Raw genomic sequence first — 22,123 nt, 5'->3', positions numbered from 1 at the left:
ACTGGCAACCTGTCAAGGACTGACAAAGGGTTTGCAAGGAAAGGTAAGTGAATGAATAACAAGAATGATAATGAGCTGAGAACTAGAATGGATTCACGAATAGTTTTATTGCAGACTGAGGTTTACTATGTTACAAATCTATCATATTTATACTTGTTTGACTGAAGCGGAGACGCGCTTCAAGAACTCTAAATAAAGCTTACTCAAATATTTCCTAAGGACTTTTACCATATGCGGAACTTCAAGTGTTGAGTTAACTTAATACACAGGATCCGAGGAAGATATCTGGTGCAATCTTATTTCAAGGTTCCTTGGCACTATAAGTCTTGGTTATTGCTTTATAGCTCTTCTAGAATCCTTGGAGCTATTCACGGAGCTAGAAAACTAGGAGACGCGACTTGGCTTGACAGGCAAACTATGCATGGAGGAATGAGTGAAGGAAATGAGCGGAACAAATTAATCAAGCACACGTGATCTTTTTCAGATTCGAATCAGACAAAAGTCATTCATCAATTCATGAGCTAGACATTGCTTGCTGTTCGTGACAATCCCTCCTCTTATGAGCGATCTCCTGATCGCGGCGAATACCCAGGTGGCCGAGGTAAGTGTGGGTAGCGTTCATGGAAGTCATGAACAAGGTCCTGACTATTCTCGAGATTCTTAGGAGGTTCTTTGGTAGGCTCATCATAACCAATCCACTTGACTAGGTAACGGAAGCGTCGATTCTTAAATTCTGATGACAAGATTTCTTCGACCTCGTATTCGTTTTCGCCATCGATCTCAACCGCAGGAGGCGGCGGAGCGACACGACCCGGGATGGAATTAGCATGGTAGGGCTCGAGCAGAGAGACATGGAAAACAGGGTGAAGTCGTGAAAGTTCTTTTGGCAGTTTAAGTCGGAACGAACGCGTTCCAACGGCTTCAACTATCTCGAAAGGTCCAAGTCGTTTAGCGTCGAGTTTATCAGAGGGCCTGGTAGTCTTTATATTGGTTCTTGACAACCACACCATGTCACCAGGTGAGAATGATGGCTGTGGCTGAGCATGTTGGTTGTAATTACGCTCTTGCGATTCTTGGGCTTCACGAATATAAAACTGAAGGTCTTCTTGAACGTCTTTCAAAACTTGTAGACGATTTTTAGCACTAGGACTACTGGCAGCAACCCTCGGGATTACGAAACTGAATCTTGGGTGATACCCTTGATGCGCGAAGAATGGCGTCTGGTTGGTGGATGAGTGGACCGTGTTGTTGTAACAGAATTCTGCCATAGGGAGCAGACCAACCCAGTTGTCCTGCTGATAATTTAGAAAGCAACGTAGATATTGTTCCAGAGTAGCATTTGTCCTTTCGGTTTGACCATCAGTCTGTTGATGGAATGCTGTAGCAAGATTCTGAGTCACACCTAGGCCCTGAAGGAAGTCTCGAGTGAATTGTGCGGTGAACAGGGATCCACGGTCAGTGATGATATCATCCGGGAGACCATGGACAGCTACGATACGATGTAGGAACAAAGTGGCTAATCCTGCGGCGTCGATATTGTCTGTTGATGGGATAAAGTGCGCCATCTTGGTGAATCTGTCTACGACAACTAGGATAGCAGTCTTGTCCTCAGAGGGTGGCAGTTGAGTGATAAAGTCCATGGAAATGGAGGACCATGGTGTCTCGGGTACAGGCAAGGATTGTAATAAGCCATATGGCTTGTGGTGAGTGGTCTTATTGCGCTGACAAATGTCACATGTAAGGATAAACTTCTTGACGAACTGACGCATCTTTGGCCAATGATAGGTTCGTGCTACAAGCTCGAAGGTCTTATGAACTCCAAAGTGACCCGTGATGATGGTGTCATGACAGTGACGAAGGATATCCAGCTTGATGCGGTCATTGGCGGGCACGACGATGCGGCCCTTATGGTATAGCAGACCATCCTCGATAGCATGCTCTGGGTAGGACTCTGGCTTCTGGTGTAGGCTGTGGAATATAGCAGCTGTTGTTTCGTCTTGAGGGTAGGATTCTTTGATTCTTGCAGTGATGTCGTTACTGCTTGATTCTTGATGTGTGGCTACGGCTAATAATTTTGTATCCCATGGTTCTAGTTTGGGCAGGATCGCGTCATGGACAGCGTCTTCCTCCCCTTCAGGAGGGTGCATGCGAGAGAGGGCATCAGCAGCACCATTGAGAATGCCAGGGCGATAGACCACGCGGAACTTGAACTTGGATAGACGTTCGGCGTAGCGTACTTGACGAGAACTTAGGGAACGTTTTTCAGAAAAGTACTCGAGGTTCTTATGATCAGTTAGGATGGTGGCAGGGAACTGAGAGTACGCGAAGTAGTGGCGGAATTGTTCCAGACCCTCTACAGCGGCTAGGAGTTCAGTATCATGGACATGGTAGTTTCGCTCAGGGGGTGTCAGAGAGCGAGAATAGTAGGCAAGAGGCCGCAACACTCCTTTGTCGTCCGCCTGGCTACAGACAGCGCCCAAAGCGTGCTTTGAAGCATCGGGCTCGAGAAAGCATGGTTTTTCTGGGTTGTAGTGAGACAGGACTGGCTCGGTTGTGAAAACCCTTCGAAGCTCGTCAAAAGCCTTTTGAGCAGGAGGACCCCAGACAAAGGGCACATCTTTTTTAAGGAGGCTTGTGATAGGCGAAACTACATTGGAGAAATTCTTGATGAAGCGACGATAGAAGTTGGCAAAGCCCAAGAACACTTGGATGTCGCGCACAGATGCAGGGGTAGGCCATGATGTGATAGCCTTAACCTTGGCAGGGTCCATGGAGATGCCAGTAGGAGAGATCACGTAACCGAGAAACTCAACGGTGGTAACATGGAACTGGCATTTTTCCAAATTGACTTGGAGGTCAGCATCCATAAGTAATTGCAAGACCTTACGCACATGGTGGACGTGTTCCTCCTCGTTGTTGGAATAAATCAGGATATCGTCCAAATAGATGACGACGAAGGTATCAAGGCAGCTACGAAGGACCTCGTTGAGAAAGGCTTGAAAGGTGGCTGGGGCATTGGTGAGCCCGAAAGGCATCACAAGGTACTCGAAATGGCCATACCGAGTGCGAAAGGCGGTTTTCCATTCGTCACCCTTAGCTATACGAACAAGATTGTACGCGCCCTTGAGGTCTAACTTGGTGAAAATGAGTGCTAACCGTATTCGGTCCAAGGTCTCTGATATTAAGGGTAGGGGGCAGCGGTTCTTGATTGTTATTTTGTTGAGGGCTCGATAATCGACACAAAGTCTGAGTTTGCCATCTTTTTTTGGAACAAATAGGACAGGAGCGCCGGCAGGGGATTCTGACCTTCGGATAAATCCTCTTTTCAGATTATCATCGAGGTATTCTTTAAGGGCTTCGAGTTCAGTATGTGACAAAGTATACAAGGGGCCAAATGGAATTTTGGAATCAGGTTCAAGAGAGATAGCATGGTCTAAGGGTCTATGAGGAGGCAGAGTTCCAAGTTCTTTTTCTTTGACAAGTGGTGTGAACTCAGAATAGGTTGGGGGCAAAGATTCAGAGAGTGTTACAGGGCAAGGTTCAGAGGTGCTGGAATTCAGGGATAGAGAAAAACAAGAGAGGTCAGGAACAGAGATCAAGGACTGGGTAGGACATAGGTCCTCAAGATATTCTGAGAGTAATTGACAGAGATAATAATCATTAACAGATATATTATTTTCAAGATCAAGACTAGGAGCAAGACTAGGGACGAAACTAGAAGCAAGAAAGCTAGACAAGATTGTTTCACAAGACACGACAGGATACTGTTCAAAACAGGTTTTATTGCAGAAGTCATCAGAGAAAGAAGCTAGTCGCCTTTTCCAGTTTATGGCAGGGTTGTGCTTTTCAAGCCAATCGATACCAAGGATGACTGGGTGCTGGATACTAGTGACGTTCAATGACAAATTTTCACGATGATTTTCTATGGCTAGGGAGACAGGGGCATGGTGAGTGACAAGGCCGTGAAGGCTGGCCTGACCATCAGCCATGTTGAGACGAAGGGGAGTGGACAAGGGGACAGTGATGAGGTTATGTTTCGTGACGAGGCTCACATCGATGAAAGAAGCTTGCGCCCCAGAGTCGATGAGAGCTTTGGTTTGGACAGGGGGTTGACTAGGCAGGGACAAGGTTATATTAACTAGGAGGCAGATTCTAGGTCTTGAGGGCGAGGAAGTAGTGAGCATATTTCCTAGGATCCATTCCTCGTCGGAGCCTAGGCAGAGTCGTTTCCCGATTCGGCTTCAACAACCGAAGCATGGATGGTTTTCTTGGTAGGGCAATTCAGAGCAATGTGGTTAGCGCCCCCACAGTACAGGCAAAGACCCATATCTCTGCGGCGCTTCTTTTCTTCGGGTGTGAGGCGCCGAGCGCGCATAGCATCTACATCCATTGCCATAGATGGAGCTGAGGAGGAGGTTGTTGTAGCAGAAGTAGCCGCTGGGGGAGGGCGACGAGCAGGTTGATGTTGAGACTTGAAGGAATCAAAACGAGGTCGCTGACGACGATGCGAGGACAGATTTCTATACGCATCGATCGCAGCGGTCTGTACCTCGTGCACAGTCTTAAACTTGGACCATTGGGGTAACAGGAGGCCATGGATTTCGCTCGACAGACCTTTCTTGAAGCGAGCTTTGAGAGCTCGGTCATTCCAACCACTGCGGGCAGCAAGGCGGCGGAACTCTGTCACGTACTCGATCATGGAACCTGACTGGCGGATACAGGAGAGCTGGTGCTCGACGTCTTCTTGTTCAAGATGATCACCAAAGAATTCTTCAAGGGTTTCGATGAATACTTCATACGAAGTCAAGACACCAGAGACATCCTCAAGTTCTCCATTGATGTATGGAGCGAAGTGCCGAGATGCGTCGCCATCTAGGCACTGGAGGGAATAATTGATTTTGTCCTCATCGCTGGACAAGGCATCGGGGAAGCGGGCAAAAACAACTTGGAGGCGGGCACGGAAGTCGGAAAGAGACAGCTCCTCACTGTTGCCCTTGAATTTAGAGGCGATAGACTGTGGAACAGCAGTTCGTACAGCGGGGGCGGTGGCCCGGTTGGCAAGGCGATTTAAGATGGACTGCATGTCCCGTTCAAAGGTGCGCTGCATGCTCCTTTGTTCTTGGTGTTGTGCTGCAAGAGCTTCAATGGCACTACGGAGGGTGATTAGCCCTGCAGGATCAGGATTGCTATTTAGTTGTGCATGTTGTTGATTCATTATGCCTTGGATATTCTGGATTTGCTGTTGCATGCCGCTAACGGCCTCAGCGTGGGATTGTAGGTGTGCTAGAACTTGGCGAGGATCCACGTTAGGGTCTTGAGCAAGCTCTTCGAGGGCTCGCGGAGTATAGATCTCTGGATGGGGGTTCTGTGACATGGTGGAACAGGTAAGGGACAAGGAAAGGTGTAGTTAAACAGTGGACAAGAAAAAGGAAATATTTTTATTGAGAACTAGGGGGAGACAAGACAAGGATTGTATAGAGTCTGCAATGTCAAGGACTGACAGGACGAGTGCAAGAGAAGGTAAGTGATTTAGGAACAAGAATGAACTTAGGAGATTCAAGAATAGTTTTATTGCAGACTGAGGTTACTATGTTACAAATCTATCATATTTATACTTGTTTGACTGAAGCGGAGACGCGCTTCAAGAACTCTAAATAAAGCTTACTCAAATATTTCCTAAGTACTTTTACCATATGCGGAACTCCAAGTGTTGAGTTAACTTAATACACAGGATCCGAGGAAGATATCTGGTGCAATCTTATTTCAAGGTTCCTTGGCACTATAAGTCTTGGTTATTGGTTTATAGCTCTTCTAGAATCCTTGGAGCTATTCACGGAGCTAGAAAACTAGGAGACGCGACTTGGCTTGACAGGCAAACTATGCATGGAGGAATGAGTGAAGGAAATGAGCGGAACAAATTAATCAAGCACACGTGATCTTTTTCAGATTCGAATCAGACAAAAGTCATTCATCAACTCATGAGCTAGACATTACTTGCTGTTCGTGACAATCACGGCCTTTGTGGACAAACTGTCCAAGCAAGTTCATTTCTGCGCTAGCCGAACTACCGACACTGCCTCTGATGTTGCACGACTCTTTTTCGACAATGTTTTTAGACTGCACGGCATGCCTCGGACAATTGTGTCAGACAGAGATTCACGTTTCACCGGCAAGTTCTGGACAACGTTGATGAAGCTCATGGGCACTAAACTTAACATGTCTACTGCCTTCCATCCACAATCAGACGGACAAACAGAGCGCGCCAACAGAACATTAGAAGAAATGCTCCGCTCTTACATATCGTACAAGCAAAACGACTGGGATCTTTTACTGCCTATGATGGAGTTCGCATACAACAACTCTGTCAATCCTACGACAGGCTTCTCCCCATTCTTTCTGAACTATGGTCACCATCCACTAGTCCCTGGATCTCTTTTAAAGCCACCTGATACCAATGTTCCGGCTGTCAGTGATTTTGTTCGAACCCAGTCGATGAATTTGGCGCTAGCTCAGGAAGCCATCATCGAAGCGCAGAATAGGCAAAAGGCCCAAGCGGACAAAACTCGCAGGCCTGCTACGTTTGCTGTGGGTGACATGGTGCTCTTAAGCTCGGAAAACATCTCTGTCGCGGGACATAAAAATAGGCCGTCGCAGAAACTGGAACCTGAGTACATAGGCCCTTACAAGATCATTTCGAAGGTCAATAAAAATGCCTACAAGCTGGAACTACCGCCTGACATGCATCAGCATCCAGTCTTTAATGCCGATCTGCTTCGCCCCTATATTGAGTCACCTCGTGAATTCGGCGACCGCTCACCACCACGCCCTGCCCCCGAGCTGGTAGATGGAGAAGAGGAGTATGAAGTCGACAAAATCATTGACTTCAAAATGTTTGGCAAAACTCCTAAGTGGCTCGTTCTTTGGAAAGGCTATCCATTAGATGAAGCCACTTGGGAAACAAAATCTTCGCTCGCAAACGCTAAAGAGGCGCTTGCCGTCTTTGAGGCTTCAAGAAAAACAAGATAATAGGTTTCTTCATGACGGGAAGGATGCAAGCGAAATCACTATAATAATTTTGTGCAACATAGTATTTCGCCCATATTTCTAGAGCATTCCTTGCAACAGGACATTAACTAGTATAAATAGGTCTACTTTTCTATCTAGTTCTGTAGCAGAGTTCCCCCTGAATAAAGATACCTTTATTGCACCCTTAGATCCCCCTAGAACACTACCTTGACTTTTGCATCGACCGTCATTATTGACTGGTATGTACTCCTTATTTCTTGCATAGATCCTGGTGGCCGTCCCTTGTGATATACCAACGCTAGCAGCTGCTTCCCTAGTAGACATGCCTCCCATCATTAACCTCCTGGCTTCGTTGACTTCCCTTTGTGGAGTTGGTCTCATATTCCGTGAAGATATAGTTAAGACAGAATTAAGCAAGCGTTTATAAAGTAAAGAGGGAAAAGTCTTTCTTTTACTTGCATTATATGACGTCCGGAAGTTGTCATGGGTAACATTTTAGACCACCTACAAAACTGAACCAGTAGCCTAAACGAACAAAAAAGTCATTAGCTTTCCAAATGAGACAAGCCAATATCACAGCGCATAACTATAACGTAGAAGAAGACGGGAGCTTAATTAAACAAAGTATGAATGTTGTATGCATATACGGTTCTTAGGAATAAAAGAAAAAAAAAAAAATACATTGAAATGAATTATTGATTCAGTTTTGCATGTTAGTGGAAATGATGAGCTTGTTCTCCCCTGTATTCATGTCTACAATCTTCAATGCCTGCCAGCGCAAGACCAGGGTCAGCTTGGGACTATAAGCTTAGCTCGAGTCTTCTCATCCTACCATTCCAATCAAGGGTAAGATTGAAGGTTATACTTTACTGCCCATTTGGGCCTAGGCAAAGAGCACAGAAGGAGCCTTAGATCGTCTGTTCACTTGTTTTGACTCATCAGTCGAACAGGGACACTGCAAGCAGGTGCTATCAAAGACTTTGGCTTTGAGCAAGATAAAGTATAGGAAAGTCAGAGCAGAGAGCACTGTTTTTATTCATGACACCTACATCAGCCTTGAACTATCTAAGTTATACAAAGCAGAGGGTCAAGCTTGTCGCTCTTTTTAGTTAGTCCTTTTCAATTATAAGAGTTTTGTTAAGTAAACCATTTATATTTGAAAAGGGCTAACCAAAAAGAGCGACAAGCTTGACCCTCCGATACAAAGGCAAAACAAGCTTGGTTCGAGACCAAATTCGGAGTAGTCTACTGCAATAGGTTGGTACAATAGTCAAAAGGGCTGGCTCGTAGGAATCAATGTTTGGAGAGAAAGCGTGTCTAAGGAGATTTATCCATACTTAATTTAGGATGAGGCTTCAAGATGGCAGCAGCCTTTGTTCTGGATGAGATTGTTCTGAGTCAAGCTGGGGTCTAGGAATCCTTGGGGTTACATAAGGCTGCAGGAAGGCAAGATTATCTGTTGAAAGTGAAGCAAACAAACAGGAAAACGGGTCCTGTGTGGTTTTCAACAGGAGTTTAACTTGTTATGAAAGTCTGGGCTAGAGAAGAGACAAACGAGGGTCAAATTCGATTAGAAGCGTTGAGAGGTCATCGTGGAGGCATGACGCCGCCACTAAATAAAAGTCAATAGAAGTTGTATAGATGGACTTTGATCTAAAGATGTGGCAATAGGGAGAGACTGAATTAGGAGACAACGCTTGTCCGTCAATGGTGAAGTCAGTTGGTAAATCACTTGCCTGAAATATCACTATATCAAGGCGATATTAGGTTTGACTTTCTTTTTTCTTTTAACTTCCCACACGTAACACAAATGTCGCTCTACACTTTTTCAGATGCTTAGATCTTCAGCTCCTTATAATGCAGGGGACATGGCTTACAAAGTCATCATTATCTGGGTTGAACAGTATGCAACCTGACTGATAATTAGGTTTATGAACCAACTTATTGTCTTGTCAATGCTGTTTTTTTATGCAACCAGATTATAATTGTAGACACAACTGTCGCCATGGTGCTTTTAACTATCTTGTAATTGAGGAAGGAGGCCGGAAGGTGTTAATTACAGACAATTAGTAAGTGATTTTTTTTTTTCTATCACCATCTCTTTGAGCTGAGGATGGGCTTGCCGTTCCACGCGTCATTCTCTCAATTCGGATACTCGAGCATGTCTGTTAAGTCTGTACATGAATGCTCACTGGAAGTGTACGCACAGGAGTTTTTAAAGTGTTCCTCTCTCTTTTTTCGTCCATTTCTCTCTAAGGTTTTTAGATTACCATCTCGTCAACATGTGACGATGTGCCAACCCTTAGTGTCCTTGGAGCATAGTCTTTCTAGCGATGGAGATGGAGGAAACAATTGATTCCAAGGCGATAAAGCAGGAGAGCGCGAGTCTGCAGGGATTCAGGAGTAGTAGAAGACAGAAGGTAGAGTGGAGACGATGTACAAGAATGAGTTATAATGAAATACCTGAATGCAGGAGTAATAGATTCTGGTTTGAGCTCAAGCCTGCTTGGAAGAGCCAACAGGCACTAAGAAGTTGATTCAATGTTTTAGATGAGGATTGCATGGAGCCGACTGACTTTATAATGTCAATTCAATGTTTGCGTAGACAATTTCAAGTCCATAAAAGCTTCGAATCATTAGCAGGAAACGTATTCTTATCAGAGGAAAAAAAAAAAAAAAAAAAAAAAAAAAACCACCAGAAGACAAAAGAGATTGAAATCATAATTACAAGGAAAGAGATCGGGTTTTGATACCTGATCGTGACATGCCATGTAGAATGGCAGAATATTTCAAGGGTCGTTGGTGTATGTAAAGACATACCTCCCAGGACAGGATAATCTAATGATGATTCAGGATGTAGCGCCTTGAGGACCGCCTCTCGATGCGGGAACATATCCAGTGCTGGCAGCTTGTTCATGTCTTTCGCCCCTTTTCGATGAGAATAACAGAGGCATTGGGACAATATACTTGTGCTTTTGGATCATCAACATTAATATAAAGAAAAGTCTCTTTCTCCCTCTCTCTCTTCTATTTGACCGTGTTGATGAAGACGAAGCTTCGATGTAACGTTTATAAGGGAGTCTAGTGGATTCTTCATGTTGGTTATCATGCTAAGAATATATAACACCTTTTTACCATTTAATACGCTCCAATGCCTTTTTTTTTGGCTTTTTTTTCTTTGGAAGAGAATCTTTGTCGGTGACAACAGTGGTTTTGACCCGTCTCTTATTTCAGAGCACAGATCCTCATTGAGTACTCTGTTGACGCACCATGCGCAGAAAAATCAGGAAATGAAAGTATCAGTGAAATTAGCGTGTAGTGTTACTGCTGCCCATTACTTTTTTCGTTATTTTCTTCCACTCTTATTCCTACACACACACGAATGTTGTTTTCCACAATACTAATTGCACAGGCTTGCATTTCATTAGTCTTAATGTTCGAAATAAAGTTCTCGAAAAGAGTTGGATTTTGCACATTGATATTAAAAAAAAAAAAAAAAAAAAAAAAAGACAAAGTGATCATGAACAACCGCACATTGGCAGTGGCAAGATCAATTGCGTTGAATGATAACAGAGTATCAAGCACCGTGTCTATAGCTGTCCCTAAGAAAGCGCTAACGAGGGTTGCTGTCCTGATAGGTATTTCTAATGGGCCAACAGTAAGCACATCTTTCAATAACACTCAGTGTGCAGGAAGACATGGGCTAGTTTTTTAACAACGTTGCTCCTTCTGTAAAAATCTGTTGAATGGCATTTAAGAAAACAAAGTGCTTGGCCAGGCGAGTGGTGAAGGTTGTACATGACTTTTCGAGGGTTTACGACATGTTTCTCAATCAAATGACCAAACCGGAACTACAAAGCCCTTACAATCCTCACAGACTGCTCCAATGTTTTCTATCTACCATTTTCCATCCAGTAAGTCCTAGGCTATTGTGCAGAGGAGACAGGAGAATCCTCTCCCCTACACCTGGTCATCGGGGTTGGTACAAAAATATTTGTAGAAAGACTGATATCATTGAAGACGGAATACAGAAACAGGCATGCATCAATCCACACAGCCACCGAGAGTAATTTTTAATGAATGGCTTGAAATTTTGTGTTTACTTTCGGAATTTTTTTTTTTTTTTTTTTTTTTTTGCTTCGTTTATCAGTTCTTCTCTTCAAACAATGTATCCTTCTCCTTCGTCCCTCCTCAGGTCTTATTCACACTCTTAAGAACCATAACAAGGGATCTTCATTATCCTTGATTCGCTTATCTATTATCCGACACTCATACTTTCAGAATGACTACCAACGAAATCACATCCGCACCGACTCCAGTAGACGTCCTTATCTATGAAGTCAGGCCAGATCCAAAAGAGGATGATCTCGCTCACACAGCCGCTTCCTTTCCTACTCTCCATAGCATTCGTGAGGCCTTATTTACCAAAGATGGATGGCTAGGGGACTACGACTACAGCTTCCTTTGTATTCCCACTATTCCTTGTCTCAACAAAAAAAACACTCGTCAGCCGCCTTTTTTTGGTCTCAAGACAAAGCTCCCCATCCTGCTGGCAATCGTCATGGGTAAAAAACTATTTACCAGATGACCAACAGTCTTCAATGAAATTCATGTTTTTCTGACCACTTTTTCGTTTCAAAAAAAAAAAAAAAAAAAAAGGCTTTCAGCACGCTTTGGCTATGGTTGCAGGAGTAGTGACTCCTGTTTTGATAATGTCAGGCCCTGGGACAGGAAACATGAATCTCGACATGTCGACTCGCTCCTATATGCTCTCGGCTTCATTGATCTCGTCAGGTCTTCTATCTCTGATCCAGATTACTCGCTTTAGAATTTTCAGAACAAGATATTACATCGGTACAGGGCTCTTGTCAGTCGTTGGTACCAGCTTCAATTTCGTACCCACATTTGGAGTAAGTGTTTTGGCAAAAGTAATTAGATGAAATCGTCCATTTATTAATCGGCAAAACATGCAAATGCGATGCGATATATTTTTGATCGCTAAATAGGCTATGACCACTCGCATGTACTTGAGCGGTCAGTGTCCCATGGGTGTTGCTCCTGATGGTGTAACTCCAGTACATCTTCCGTGTCCCGAGGCTTGGGGCGCTTTTCTGGGCACATGCATGCTGTGCTCCATTATTGAGATTTCACTCGCATTCTTGCCACCCAAAATTATGAAGAATTTATTTCCACCTCTTGTCACTGGAGTCACTGTCTTTTTGATCGGTGCTAAACTCATTGGAACTGGACTGACGCAGTGGGCCGGAGGCTCTGGTCCATGCAGTGCTATGCCTTCAGAAGGCTTCTTTTCTGTCTGTCCCAACCTTGGTGCCCCTAACGCAGCGCCTTGGGCGTCACCTCAGTGGATTGGACTTGGATTCTTGGTTTTCATGACTATCATGTTTGTGGAGTTTTTCGGATCGCCCTTCATGCGCAATGCCCAAGTTGTCATTGGACTCGTTATTGGACTAATCGTCGCTGCTGCCACTGGATATACAGACGTTACAGCTCTGGATAATGCCCCAACTATTACATTCCTCTGGGTCAAAAACTTTTCAACCTTCCCTCTATCCATTTATGCACCTGCCATCATTCCGCTTCTCGTTACTTATGTTTTGACCATGGTAGAAGCAATCGGCGATGTCACTGCGTCATGTGAAGTCTCCAGACTGGCAGTGGAAGGTCGCGAATTTGAATCCCGTGTTCAAGGAGGAGTCTTGGCTGATGGATTGGGAGGGTTTTTGTCTGCAATTATGACCAACTCTCCAATGTCTGTCTTTGCTCAAAATAATGGTATTATCGCACTAACTAGGTAAAAGTATTCATTTTTCTATCAATATGGTCATATTAATTGCTGTGTTGACACTGGTGCTAAACTTTATCACTTTCTGTCTGTTTCCTTATCTGCTTCTCCACAACAAAGGTGTGCGAATACCTCAGCTGGGTACATGTGTTGCGTGTTTTTAATCTTGATGGGTATCTTCTCCAAGTTTGGAACACTGTTCCTCATGATCCCTGATTCAGTTCTTGGGGGTATGACTACATTCCTTTTCGCTAACGTGGCTTCTTCAGGCATGCGCATCCTCGCGTTCCTTGAGTGGACTCGTCGCGATCGTTTCATTGTTTCGGCCGCCATTTCTCTTGGACTTGGAGTGTCTTTGATTCCAAATGCGTTGACTCACTTTATATCTTACACCGGTACTTCGGCTGTTTTGCAGGGTCTTTCGGATTCTGTTAACATTATTCTCTCCACCGGCTTTTGCGTTGGCGCTCTTATTGCCATTATATTGAATCAACTCTTACCTGAGGACAAACCTGAAGCTTTGGAGGAGGAGATTGCTGAAGATGTTCGTCGAGCTGATAGCAAGCAAGCAGCAAAGATTGCTGCCCAGATGGAGGAGGCCGTCAATGGAGAAAAGGCAGACATGAAACACCTGTGAAAAAAAAAAAAAAAAAAAAAAAAGCATCACCTCCTTAATCATTACTTTATTAAGCATAAACATTTTGACATTATAATAACATTGGGAAAGATACTTTTCTCAAAGTTCTTGGAACTTTTTCTCTTCTGGAAAAAGTCGTAAATCCAACGCCATTATCAATGAGCCCGCACAATGTAGTACAGATGATACGATTCCATGATTGGAGAGCACTTCTTACCCTTCATTCCAAGTACAGAGCGTGAATGCTCTCGAATTTTTAATAACCTGGTAAAATTTTGGAAGTGCTGTGTCTGTTGCGAGGATATTTTAACTTGTCGTCAGTTCGCCATGGCAATAAAAGCACGGCCTGCTTATGGGCTTGCATTTTCTTTTCTTTTCTTTTTTTTTTTTTATTGTCGCAAATTAAACATTCAGTTATCGTTATCTTCCCGCCATTCATATCCCACTCTCTTTTTATTAACAGAAATGACTATATCCAAGCAAATGCTGCATCACCTGGCCCTGCTACTGTTAGGGGTCTTACTAAGACCTATCTACGTCCATGCTAGTTTCGCGTATTGTGTCGGTATCGTGAGCTATCCAACCAAGGCAGTCGTCGGATTCCAGCTTTGGAACGATAACGGAGATATGGCAGCCCAATATCGTACTGTCTATTTTGCATCAAAGACCACCATGAAAAACAATGGCTGGACACTCAATCTCAAGTTTACAGAAGTTGACAGCTGGGATTATGCGACTGAGTTGGGTGAAATAAGTGTCTCTCATAATGTTTATGGTCACATCGGAGTAGTCCCCTACAAAACTACCTGCCGTGATATGAGAAAGGATAAGCCTGTAATATACTATGGGTGTTATGAGAACATGCCATATAGCTACTGTTCGATCAACCCTATCAGACAGAAGGAATTCTGTCGAACTAGACTCAGCCTTGGTTCTGACGGTAGCGAGTGTGTATCTTTGGAGGAGCAGCGCCTCAACAGCACCGTAGTATAACAGCGATGGTCCGTAAAAAAATAAAAGTCAAAGGCCCATGAGTTGCAGCCTAATTTAATAAAATAAAGCAAAGTAAAAGAATATAAAATAATATAAAATGAAATGGCAGTTTCCTTCCGATTTGGTAACGCATTGTAATCGGTTTGGAAGAAACAGGAGTTAATATTGGGGTCGTTGCAGCTAATTATCGAGCTACAGGGCCAGGTCTAATATTTGTATTATTCCAAGGCCCACATTGGGTCGACCGACCAGAGATAACGCAACTCTAATCAAGTCGGTTGCTGCGATGTGAATAAGGCTCCATCTCCACAAACAGCTCGTCGCAGAGTAAATCCATCCGAGTGGCTTTCCACTTGACACAATCAAACCACTGTCGATATAAGGTCCTTATTGCAGTATGCAATGGCCCATTGAGGGCAACAGCTTAAAAGCTTCAGCCTTGTGGTGTATTGTAGGACAGACCTAAAGTGGGTCGCCTCGGCGATACCGATCATTTGTAAAGCCGTCGTTAGTGTAGTACAAGGGAGATCACTGCATTGAGAAGGTATTGGTGGGCAGATCACCAGAGATTTGATACAGAAAGACAGAGGAAACTAGAGAGAGGAGTGGGTGGCCCTTTCGTTCACTTTTACCTTTATAGTTTTCTGCGTATTCGATAGGGGAAAAGAGGCTCTGAGAAATGAAAGAGAAGCAGACCAGCAGCTCACTTCCTGTTTGTACTGTAAAAGAAAGTTAGAAATAGAAAGTTAATTAACTCACGTGCTCACATCAACCCTTCATTTATCTTTTTTCATCCGTCGAATCTCATCTGTTCTCCATCCTTCATTCCATTCACCAACAACAATAACAATTATAATAATAAAAAGACATGAGTTCACCTAGAAAATACGGTATTGACAGAGGTAATGAAGTTTGTAATATCTACAGGATTAAGGTTTTGCAGTACATATTCTTGAATGTAGACCCTCAGTCATCTCACTCCATATTTTTATTTCAGTAAAAAAAAAGTCATCACTATAAAACTCTGTCACTACAACTTACTTAATTTACAACACTATCTCGATGCCTGGACCATAGAGATCGCTGCAAAGCTGGCTGCAAAATACGATGTTGGCCGTGAAGCCCAGGTAGAACACAGTAACTGACTAAAAAAAAAAAAAAAAAAGTGCGGCATATACAACATCATGAAATGATGAGGCAAAGAAAACAGGATAAATTCTTAATATGTACTTTTCAACAAAATAATCAATAGGCTCGTGAGTGGATTGAGACAGTCATTGGAGAATCTTTTCCTCTTCCAGAATTCCAACCCTCTCTCAAAGATGGCGTTATCCTCTGCAAGTAAGTTAAGACATTATAAAAAATAAAGGTCGTGGGTGCTAGTTTTTAACACCATTTCTAATATCAATTTCATTGAACTGGTTTTGGAGCAGATTGATAAATATACTTATCCCAGGCTTTGTGAAGATCAAGTCATCAAGAATGCCCTTTGTTCAGGTTTGTATCTATGACAACGAAGTATTTGCAAGGTGCCTGTTTGACTTGGCTTCTAACTGAAGAGAAACAAATTGGTGCTATAGATGGAGAACATTGCCAAGTTCTTGGAGGGATGTGAAAAGCTTGGGTGTCCCAAGCATGACCTGTTTCAGACTATCGACTTGTATGAGGACAAGAATCCTGGTCAGGTTGTTGATGCCATTTTCTCATTATCACGTCACGCCGCTAAAGCAGGATATGATGTCCCTGTAAGAGTTCTTTACTTTCGTTCTGTTTACTTGGACGAAATGTTTTTTTTTTTTTTTTTTTTTTTTTTTGTTAGTGATATTTACAACCAACCCTTCTGACTATTTTTTGTTTGGGGTTTGTGGTTTAGATCCTTGGACCAAAACTGGCTGACAAGCATGAAGTCGAATTCTCAGAAGAGACATTAAATGCAGGAAAGCAAGTTATTAACACCTTCCAGTATGGATACAGTGGCGGAGCAAATCAGTCTGGCACAAGAACAGGACGTCGTGAGATTGGTGGTGTTGATCCCGGACGCATCGATTAGGTTGAAGTTTAATGAGACAATTGATTATTTATTTATTTATTTATTTTCTCGTACTATGGGCTGCATTTCCCACCTTCAATGTATTGCAATATGAACAACTTTAAAATGAAATAATACCCTGCCTCGTTTTGCCACAAAATAAAGTCTTACTAATAGTAATTTTGCAAAGTCTTCCGTGTGTTTATGACTATGACTTTGAGATTTTTTTTCGCCCTTGTGTTGGTTCAGGAACTGTTCCTTGGGACAACCCTATCTTATCAAACCTATTGACCTTGGAATGCAATTTCAAACCAGTATTGTAACGTGCTTGATACGACAGTGGACTCTTGCTTACAACAAAAGAGCATTTATTCGACTTTGATGTAGCATCCGATTCATCTGGTAGGCCTTTCTTTCTGTCCAAAGGCTCCGCACTCTTGATATTGGAATGTATCACAGGCACTTGGTCGAGCAAATGCTGCCATATCCGTCTGTAAAGTCGAAGTGTCATTGTGCATGGCTTTGCGGGTTTTCCGCCTATACTTGGATGGAACCTCTCGTTCTCCCATCTGCTTTTCTTTTGCATCTTCCCATTATTATTCCATAGCTTGATTGTTTGAATAATACTCTTTTCCTGCTCTATCCAGTCGTCTGTGGTTGTTTTAGAGATGTCTTGAAAACGTTCTCGATCAAATCTGGACAGCCCTATACGGGATTTACGTTCTATTTCCCCTCGAACCTCCATTGGAAGTGGAGGTATCACCTTTTTCAGCTGCTTGGTAAAAAAGCGCCAACGTAAATTGGCCTCACGTCTCCCATGCAACGGCTTAAACAATGGCTGAGGCAAGCTCGGGTCGGTACTTTTCCCTGTGACGTTTCTGATCAGTGCCTCAAGAGGAGGTACCATAATAGGTGGCACTGTCCTCGGATTATTAAAGTGGAGTGGCTGCGGACTTTGTGCTGTATGACTTAGATGTTGTGAAAGCAGATCGGACGAAGTAGATGAAAATGACACGACAGAGCTGGAGCAAATAGCAAGAGAAAGCTTTTCTGGTGAAAGAGTATGCATACGTGCCGAGTCTACAAAGGGTTTGAGTAGCTTATGTCGCTCTTTACCCTGAATTCCATATGATAGTCGTAGTAGACGCATCACTGATTTGAAGTCCATTCGATTGGCACGTTCAAGCAAACGTAGGGCCTGGACCAGGAATGTGTTCAATTAGTGGCTGCCTTGGCAATAAGGATACTAAAAAGATTTTATACTGACAAATCTTTACCTTGCGAGCATCACTCATGCTTTTCTGAATTCTATTTTTATCCATCTCGTGTTTATGCCTGTGAAAGGCTGTCTGAACACTTGAAATGACCCAATTGCTAGGGATAAAATAAAGTCAGATTCATGGTACAAAATGTGCCTTGAAGCCTTTTTTTTTTTTTTTTTTTTTTTTTTTTTTTGGTTGAGATAGACGATCGAAAGCAGGAAAAAAACAGTTTGACATTTATGATTTGATGATTTTGGAGTCTTTTTTTTTTTTTTGAAGAACGCTTTATTCTTAAATACCTTGCACGTTCATCAAAGAACCTTGCACCTTCCCTTAGGATGTGTCGATAGAGAAATAAGACCTGACTACGATGAGTCATGTGCCTGAATGACACAGGCACCTGTGCAAAAGTTGGCATGAGCTTGCAAATGAGTAAGCACAACTGAAAGAGAGAGAGAGAGAGAGAGAGAGAGAGATCCAGTGAGTGAGGGCTCTTCTCTTGAAGATCGTGAAGTAAGCCACATGGCAAACTACACTTCATGGTTGAAAGACATGCGGATGAATTGTGACAAAAAAAAAGTTGTGCCTGTCCCATCTTTCTGGTTTTCATTAATTGTTGGCTCTCGGTCAAGCTTGCTTTCCTTCTCTCGTTTTGAACATCTTGAGCCTGATTGATTCCTTCCCCGTTCCATCTTCCTCTCGCACTCACATCCACACACATAATTATTAATTCATCCTAGAATCAGCTATTCCTTCCAGATGGCCTCATTCCCTCTCTTACTCTCTGCTCATTTGGGAGATTTTCAAGTTCAGCTTGCATACAATGGCCAAGTTCTTCAATTTGACCTTCCAGAAGTTGAAGGTAGTCATTTATTCTTACCATAGACAACGTCTTCGCATACCTATCGCCTATCCATATATCAAATACATCATGGATAAAGAAAGGTGCCTATAGTTTTCAGTAACTTTTATATGGTTGCATCCCAACTAATCGTCTATTCCTTGCTGATAGTATCCAAGCAACAAGCTGGGTGTTTGCCTTGCGGTCCTACTGCATCGTCTGGTTCGTTTTTTTTTTTTTTTTTTTTTTTGTTTTATAAAAACTACGCACGGGCTTATTTATTTCATTTAATTTAATTTGTTCCACTTTTGGTAAACTTGCGTTTTCAGGCTTTCGAGTTTTCAAAACTGTTGAGATCTTGAACATCTCAATCTCGCAAGAGCACTCTTTAGTTATCGCAGCATGCGCACCCAAGCATGGTGTTGATAAGGAATCTGTATTAGAAATATTCACATTTAATGTCAAAGATTTGGCCTTGACATCTCAGTGGCGGACCGATGTACTCAACCATGTTTATAAAGGTACTAACATACCGTATTAAGATGATTAACATTAAATCCTGTGCAAAGATGTGAAAATCCATCTGTCTGTTCCTGGATCATATTCTTAATTCGCTATGATGGTAAAACAATTTTTGATTGACTAATAGGAATTAAGAAAGGACGCCACTTCAAGATCCTTGTGAACCCTTTCGGTGGCCAGGGTCATGCTAAGCGCATATGGGAACATACTGCAGAGCCTTTATTCAAGGCCGCTGGCTGCACTTATGACCTTACTTGTATGTTGATCTATATTTATATATTACTTGCAATATGGTTTTTCATTGTAATGTTAGACAACATCTTCCCACTATTTCCTAACTAGTTATTTCCCCTGACAATGGAACAATAGATACCACTCATCGATACCATGCGAAAGAAATTGCTCGAGACTTGGACATTCGCGCTTACGATGCCATTGTCTCAGTTAGTGGCGATGGTGTTATTCACGAGGTTATCAACGGACTTATGGAGCGTCCAGACGCCATTATAGCTCATAAGCTTCCACTTGGTGCTGTTCCCGGTGGTATGTTGAGAGAACTGATGCTAAACCATTGTAATAATGGAATCCTCAGTAGAGAGGCTACAAATAATTTATCGGAAGTAACCTTTAACATTTCATCTACGAAATAAATAGGTTCCGGTAATGCTCTGTCATTTTCACTTCTAGGTGAAAAGCATGGAGCCCATGTAGCGAATGCTGTTCTTAATATCGTTAAAGGAAAGGCCATGCCAGTGGATCTTTGCTCAGTCACCCAAGGTGATTCCAGTAGATTTTTCTCTTTCGAGCTCCAGTCTTTTGGATTGATCGCCGATGTAGACTTGGGATCCGAGCACCTACGATGGATGGGAGAGGCCCGGTTTACTTTCTCTGCTGTGGGCAAGCTGCTGTCACAGGCGACCTACCCTTGCGAACTAGCTTATATTCCTGCAGAGAATAATATTAAGAAGATTCAGGAGCAGTATAACGAGTACAGGAACCAGCCCGTAATCTGGGCGGATCAAACACATGATGAACTAGATCAGGATCACAGGACGATTATTGATCGATATGGACGTGTTTCAGACCCTCTTAAGGAAAATGATGGATGGGTCGTCGAAAAAGACCATTATGCGACTGTTGTTGGAGCCAAGCTGCCATGGATCTCAAAGGGATCTGTCTCGCATCCAGCTGCCCAACCCAACGACGGCTTGATCGATCTTTTGATTTTCCCAAAGGACCTTGGACGTATGGCAGGAGTTCAGATTATGATTGGAGTCGAAACTGGAGTTCATGTTTTCCATGAAAAGGTATTATCATCTGTACTGACTAAACTAATGTAAAAAAAAAAAAAAAAAAAAAAAAAAAAAAAAAAAACTGAATAAGGTTATGTTCTTGAAAATGCCCAGGTACGCTATTTGAAAGTCAAGGCATTCCGTCTATCGCCACAGAACCAGTCAGGCTATATTTCAATGGACGGCGAGCATACACCATACGCTCCCTATCAAGTCGAGGCACATCGAGGACTTGTTTCTGTATTAAGTATCGAAGGCCGCTACGCCCGCAGTATGAGTGGTGGAAGCAAATAAATTGACAAATCTCCACTATTATAACCTAATTATATCATTTTGCCGTATTGTATATATATATATATTAAACTAAAAGAGAAAATAGATGAGAGCCTTGACAGATGTATGAACAATTCTTTAGCAACCAGCGGATACCATTGAAGAGTTGGATGTGATTATTTTTTCAAACAGAAGCATACGAGTATATATTTACTTTATTTGAATGTGTTTATTTACAAAGAACATGTGTTATACTATACGTCTTTGATTAACGCCAAAGGTATTTTCATTCTTCGACCATTGGAATGAACAGTGCGCACATTCCTACAAATAAAAAGTTTTATTAAGAGGAAGCTGTTCGCTTTATGGTGCTTTGATGCTGACTGATGTCTCCTCATCCCTGTGAATGTCTTTTTTATCTAAATGTTCTAAATCTTCCAAACGTTACACAACCGTTTGATTGTCTTCTGGAGCCTGTCCCGAAGCGACGATGCTCAACTCTAATTAAATTAACTTTGTGAACAAACACATCTCTCTCCCACATGTGCACATGTTGTCAAGCCCTTTCCTTTTCTTCTTTCTCCTTGTTCTTTTTTCTTTTTTCCTTTTCCTTTTCCTCTTTTTCTTCCGAATCATCATCTCCTTCTCCCGACACCCTTGTTTCCATTATCGCACTTAACTTCACCTTCAATCCATCCCCATCTAAATTGTCGTAGCCCCCAGACACCGCTTTTCTACCCTATTTATTTTTCCACTATGAATTCGTAAGAAATATAATTACTCTTGATACTCGAATACGGTCTAAAAGACTATTCCTGTCTATGGCTACTTGTGATCGCTTATGCACTCATTTCCTTTTAACATCTCATCATTTCCTCATTCATCTTTTTCATCAGCTTGGAATTCGACTTGCATGCCCAAATTCTGTCAACCTTGGCCACGACCCTGGCCAAGGATTCGACGACTTCCACGGAGGAAGTGCACAGGCTTATCAGGGCTGGTCCTGCTTTACCTTCATCTTTCCAGCCATCTTCACCTAAACCCCAACTGAATGGCGGTGGAGACGCAGCTGTAGCCAATGCTGATCATTCGCTTGCTGAGGGCGGGCTCATGGTAATGATAAGAAATATAAGAATAAAATAAATAGTGCCAACGACTGGAACGGACTAACCAATAAACGATCATGTTTATTTTTAAAACCAGACAATGCGCCACCAACATGCATTGATGGCTCAAGCAAAGTTCGCTGCAGAGTCGTCAGGTCAGTTTGATGATGAACTTGTGCCTCGTTTGACTGCATATCTCCATTCACTACCAAACTACAAGTTTGGCCCAGGATTTGGTCGTCGAGGTAAGTGAGAACCTTATCTGTTGGTATCCTATTCTTAAGCGCTCATGGGAGCCACAGGAACTTAATATCGTTTTATCAATTTATTTTTCTATAT

The 22,123-nt window shown here is 42.7% G+C and overlaps 5 protein-coding genes across 5 annotated transcripts; 4 read left to right on the top strand and 1 right to left on the bottom strand.

Moving 5' to 3' along the window:
* Positions 1-11,199: 11,199 nt before the first annotated feature.
* On the top strand, positions 11,200-13,466 carry BCR41DRAFT_333651 (permease family-domain-containing protein; the record flags this gene model as incomplete). Its single annotated transcript, XM_022021899.1, has 4 exons — positions 11,200-11,591; positions 11,686-11,936; positions 12,033-12,838; positions 12,950-13,466. The coding sequence occupies exons 1-4, from the start codon at positions 11,309-11,311 to the stop codon at positions 13,464-13,466; spliced, it is 1,857 nt and encodes a 618-aa protein (XP_021883497.1). The 5' UTR covers positions 11,200-11,308.
* A 404-nt stretch (positions 13,467-13,870) lies between these two features.
* BCR41DRAFT_348932 (hypothetical protein) lies at positions 13,871-14,467 on the top strand (the record flags this gene model as incomplete). Its single annotated transcript, XM_022023387.1, has 1 exon — positions 13,871-14,467. A coding segment is annotated over exon 1 (523 nt), but the record flags the coding sequence as incomplete, so codon positions are not given.
* Positions 14,468-15,283: 816 nt separating this feature from the next.
* Positions 15,284-16,642, top strand: BCR41DRAFT_348931 (calponin homology domain-containing protein). The gene is made up of 6 exons (XM_022023386.1): positions 15,284-15,361; positions 15,537-15,586; positions 15,712-15,800; positions 15,893-15,956; positions 16,040-16,204; positions 16,333-16,642. The coding sequence occupies exons 1-6, from the start codon at positions 15,328-15,330 to the stop codon at positions 16,507-16,509; spliced, it is 579 nt and encodes a 192-aa protein (XP_021883495.1). The 5' UTR covers positions 15,284-15,327; the 3' UTR covers positions 16,510-16,642.
* Positions 16,553-18,203, bottom strand: BCR41DRAFT_348929 (hypothetical protein). Its single transcript, XM_022023385.1, has 3 exons — positions 18,050-18,203; positions 17,766-17,862; positions 16,553-17,686 (listed from the first exon to the last, which is right to left on the bottom strand). The coding sequence occupies exons 1-3, from the start codon at positions 18,166-18,168 to the stop codon at positions 16,697-16,699; spliced, it is 1,206 nt and encodes a 401-aa protein (XP_021883494.1). The 5' UTR covers positions 18,169-18,203; the 3' UTR covers positions 16,553-16,696.
* A 128-nt stretch (positions 18,204-18,331) lies between these two features.
* BCR41DRAFT_333644 (ATP-NAD kinase-like domain-containing protein) lies at positions 18,332-20,777 on the top strand. The gene is made up of 7 exons (XM_022021898.1): positions 18,332-18,612; positions 18,763-18,813; positions 18,921-19,112; positions 19,241-19,369; positions 19,483-19,656; positions 19,768-20,420; positions 20,520-20,777. Exons 1-7 carry the CDS (start codon positions 18,510-18,512, stop codon positions 20,697-20,699), a joined length of 1,482 nt encoding a protein of 493 aa, XP_021883493.1. The 5' UTR covers positions 18,332-18,509; the 3' UTR covers positions 20,700-20,777.
* The last annotated feature ends 1,346 nt before the right edge of the window (positions 20,778-22,123 follow it).

This window comes from Lobosporangium transversale (genome assembly GCF_002105155.1).
Source record: "Lobosporangium transversale strain NRRL 3116 chromosome Unknown BCR41scaffold_9, whole genome shotgun sequence".
Classification (NCBI taxonomy): Eukaryota; Fungi; Mortierellomycota; class Mortierellomycetes; order Mortierellales; family Mortierellaceae; genus Lobosporangium; species Lobosporangium transversale.
The sequence above is the reverse complement of the archived record's forward strand: the minus strand, read 5'-3'. Positions and strand labels throughout refer to the sequence as shown.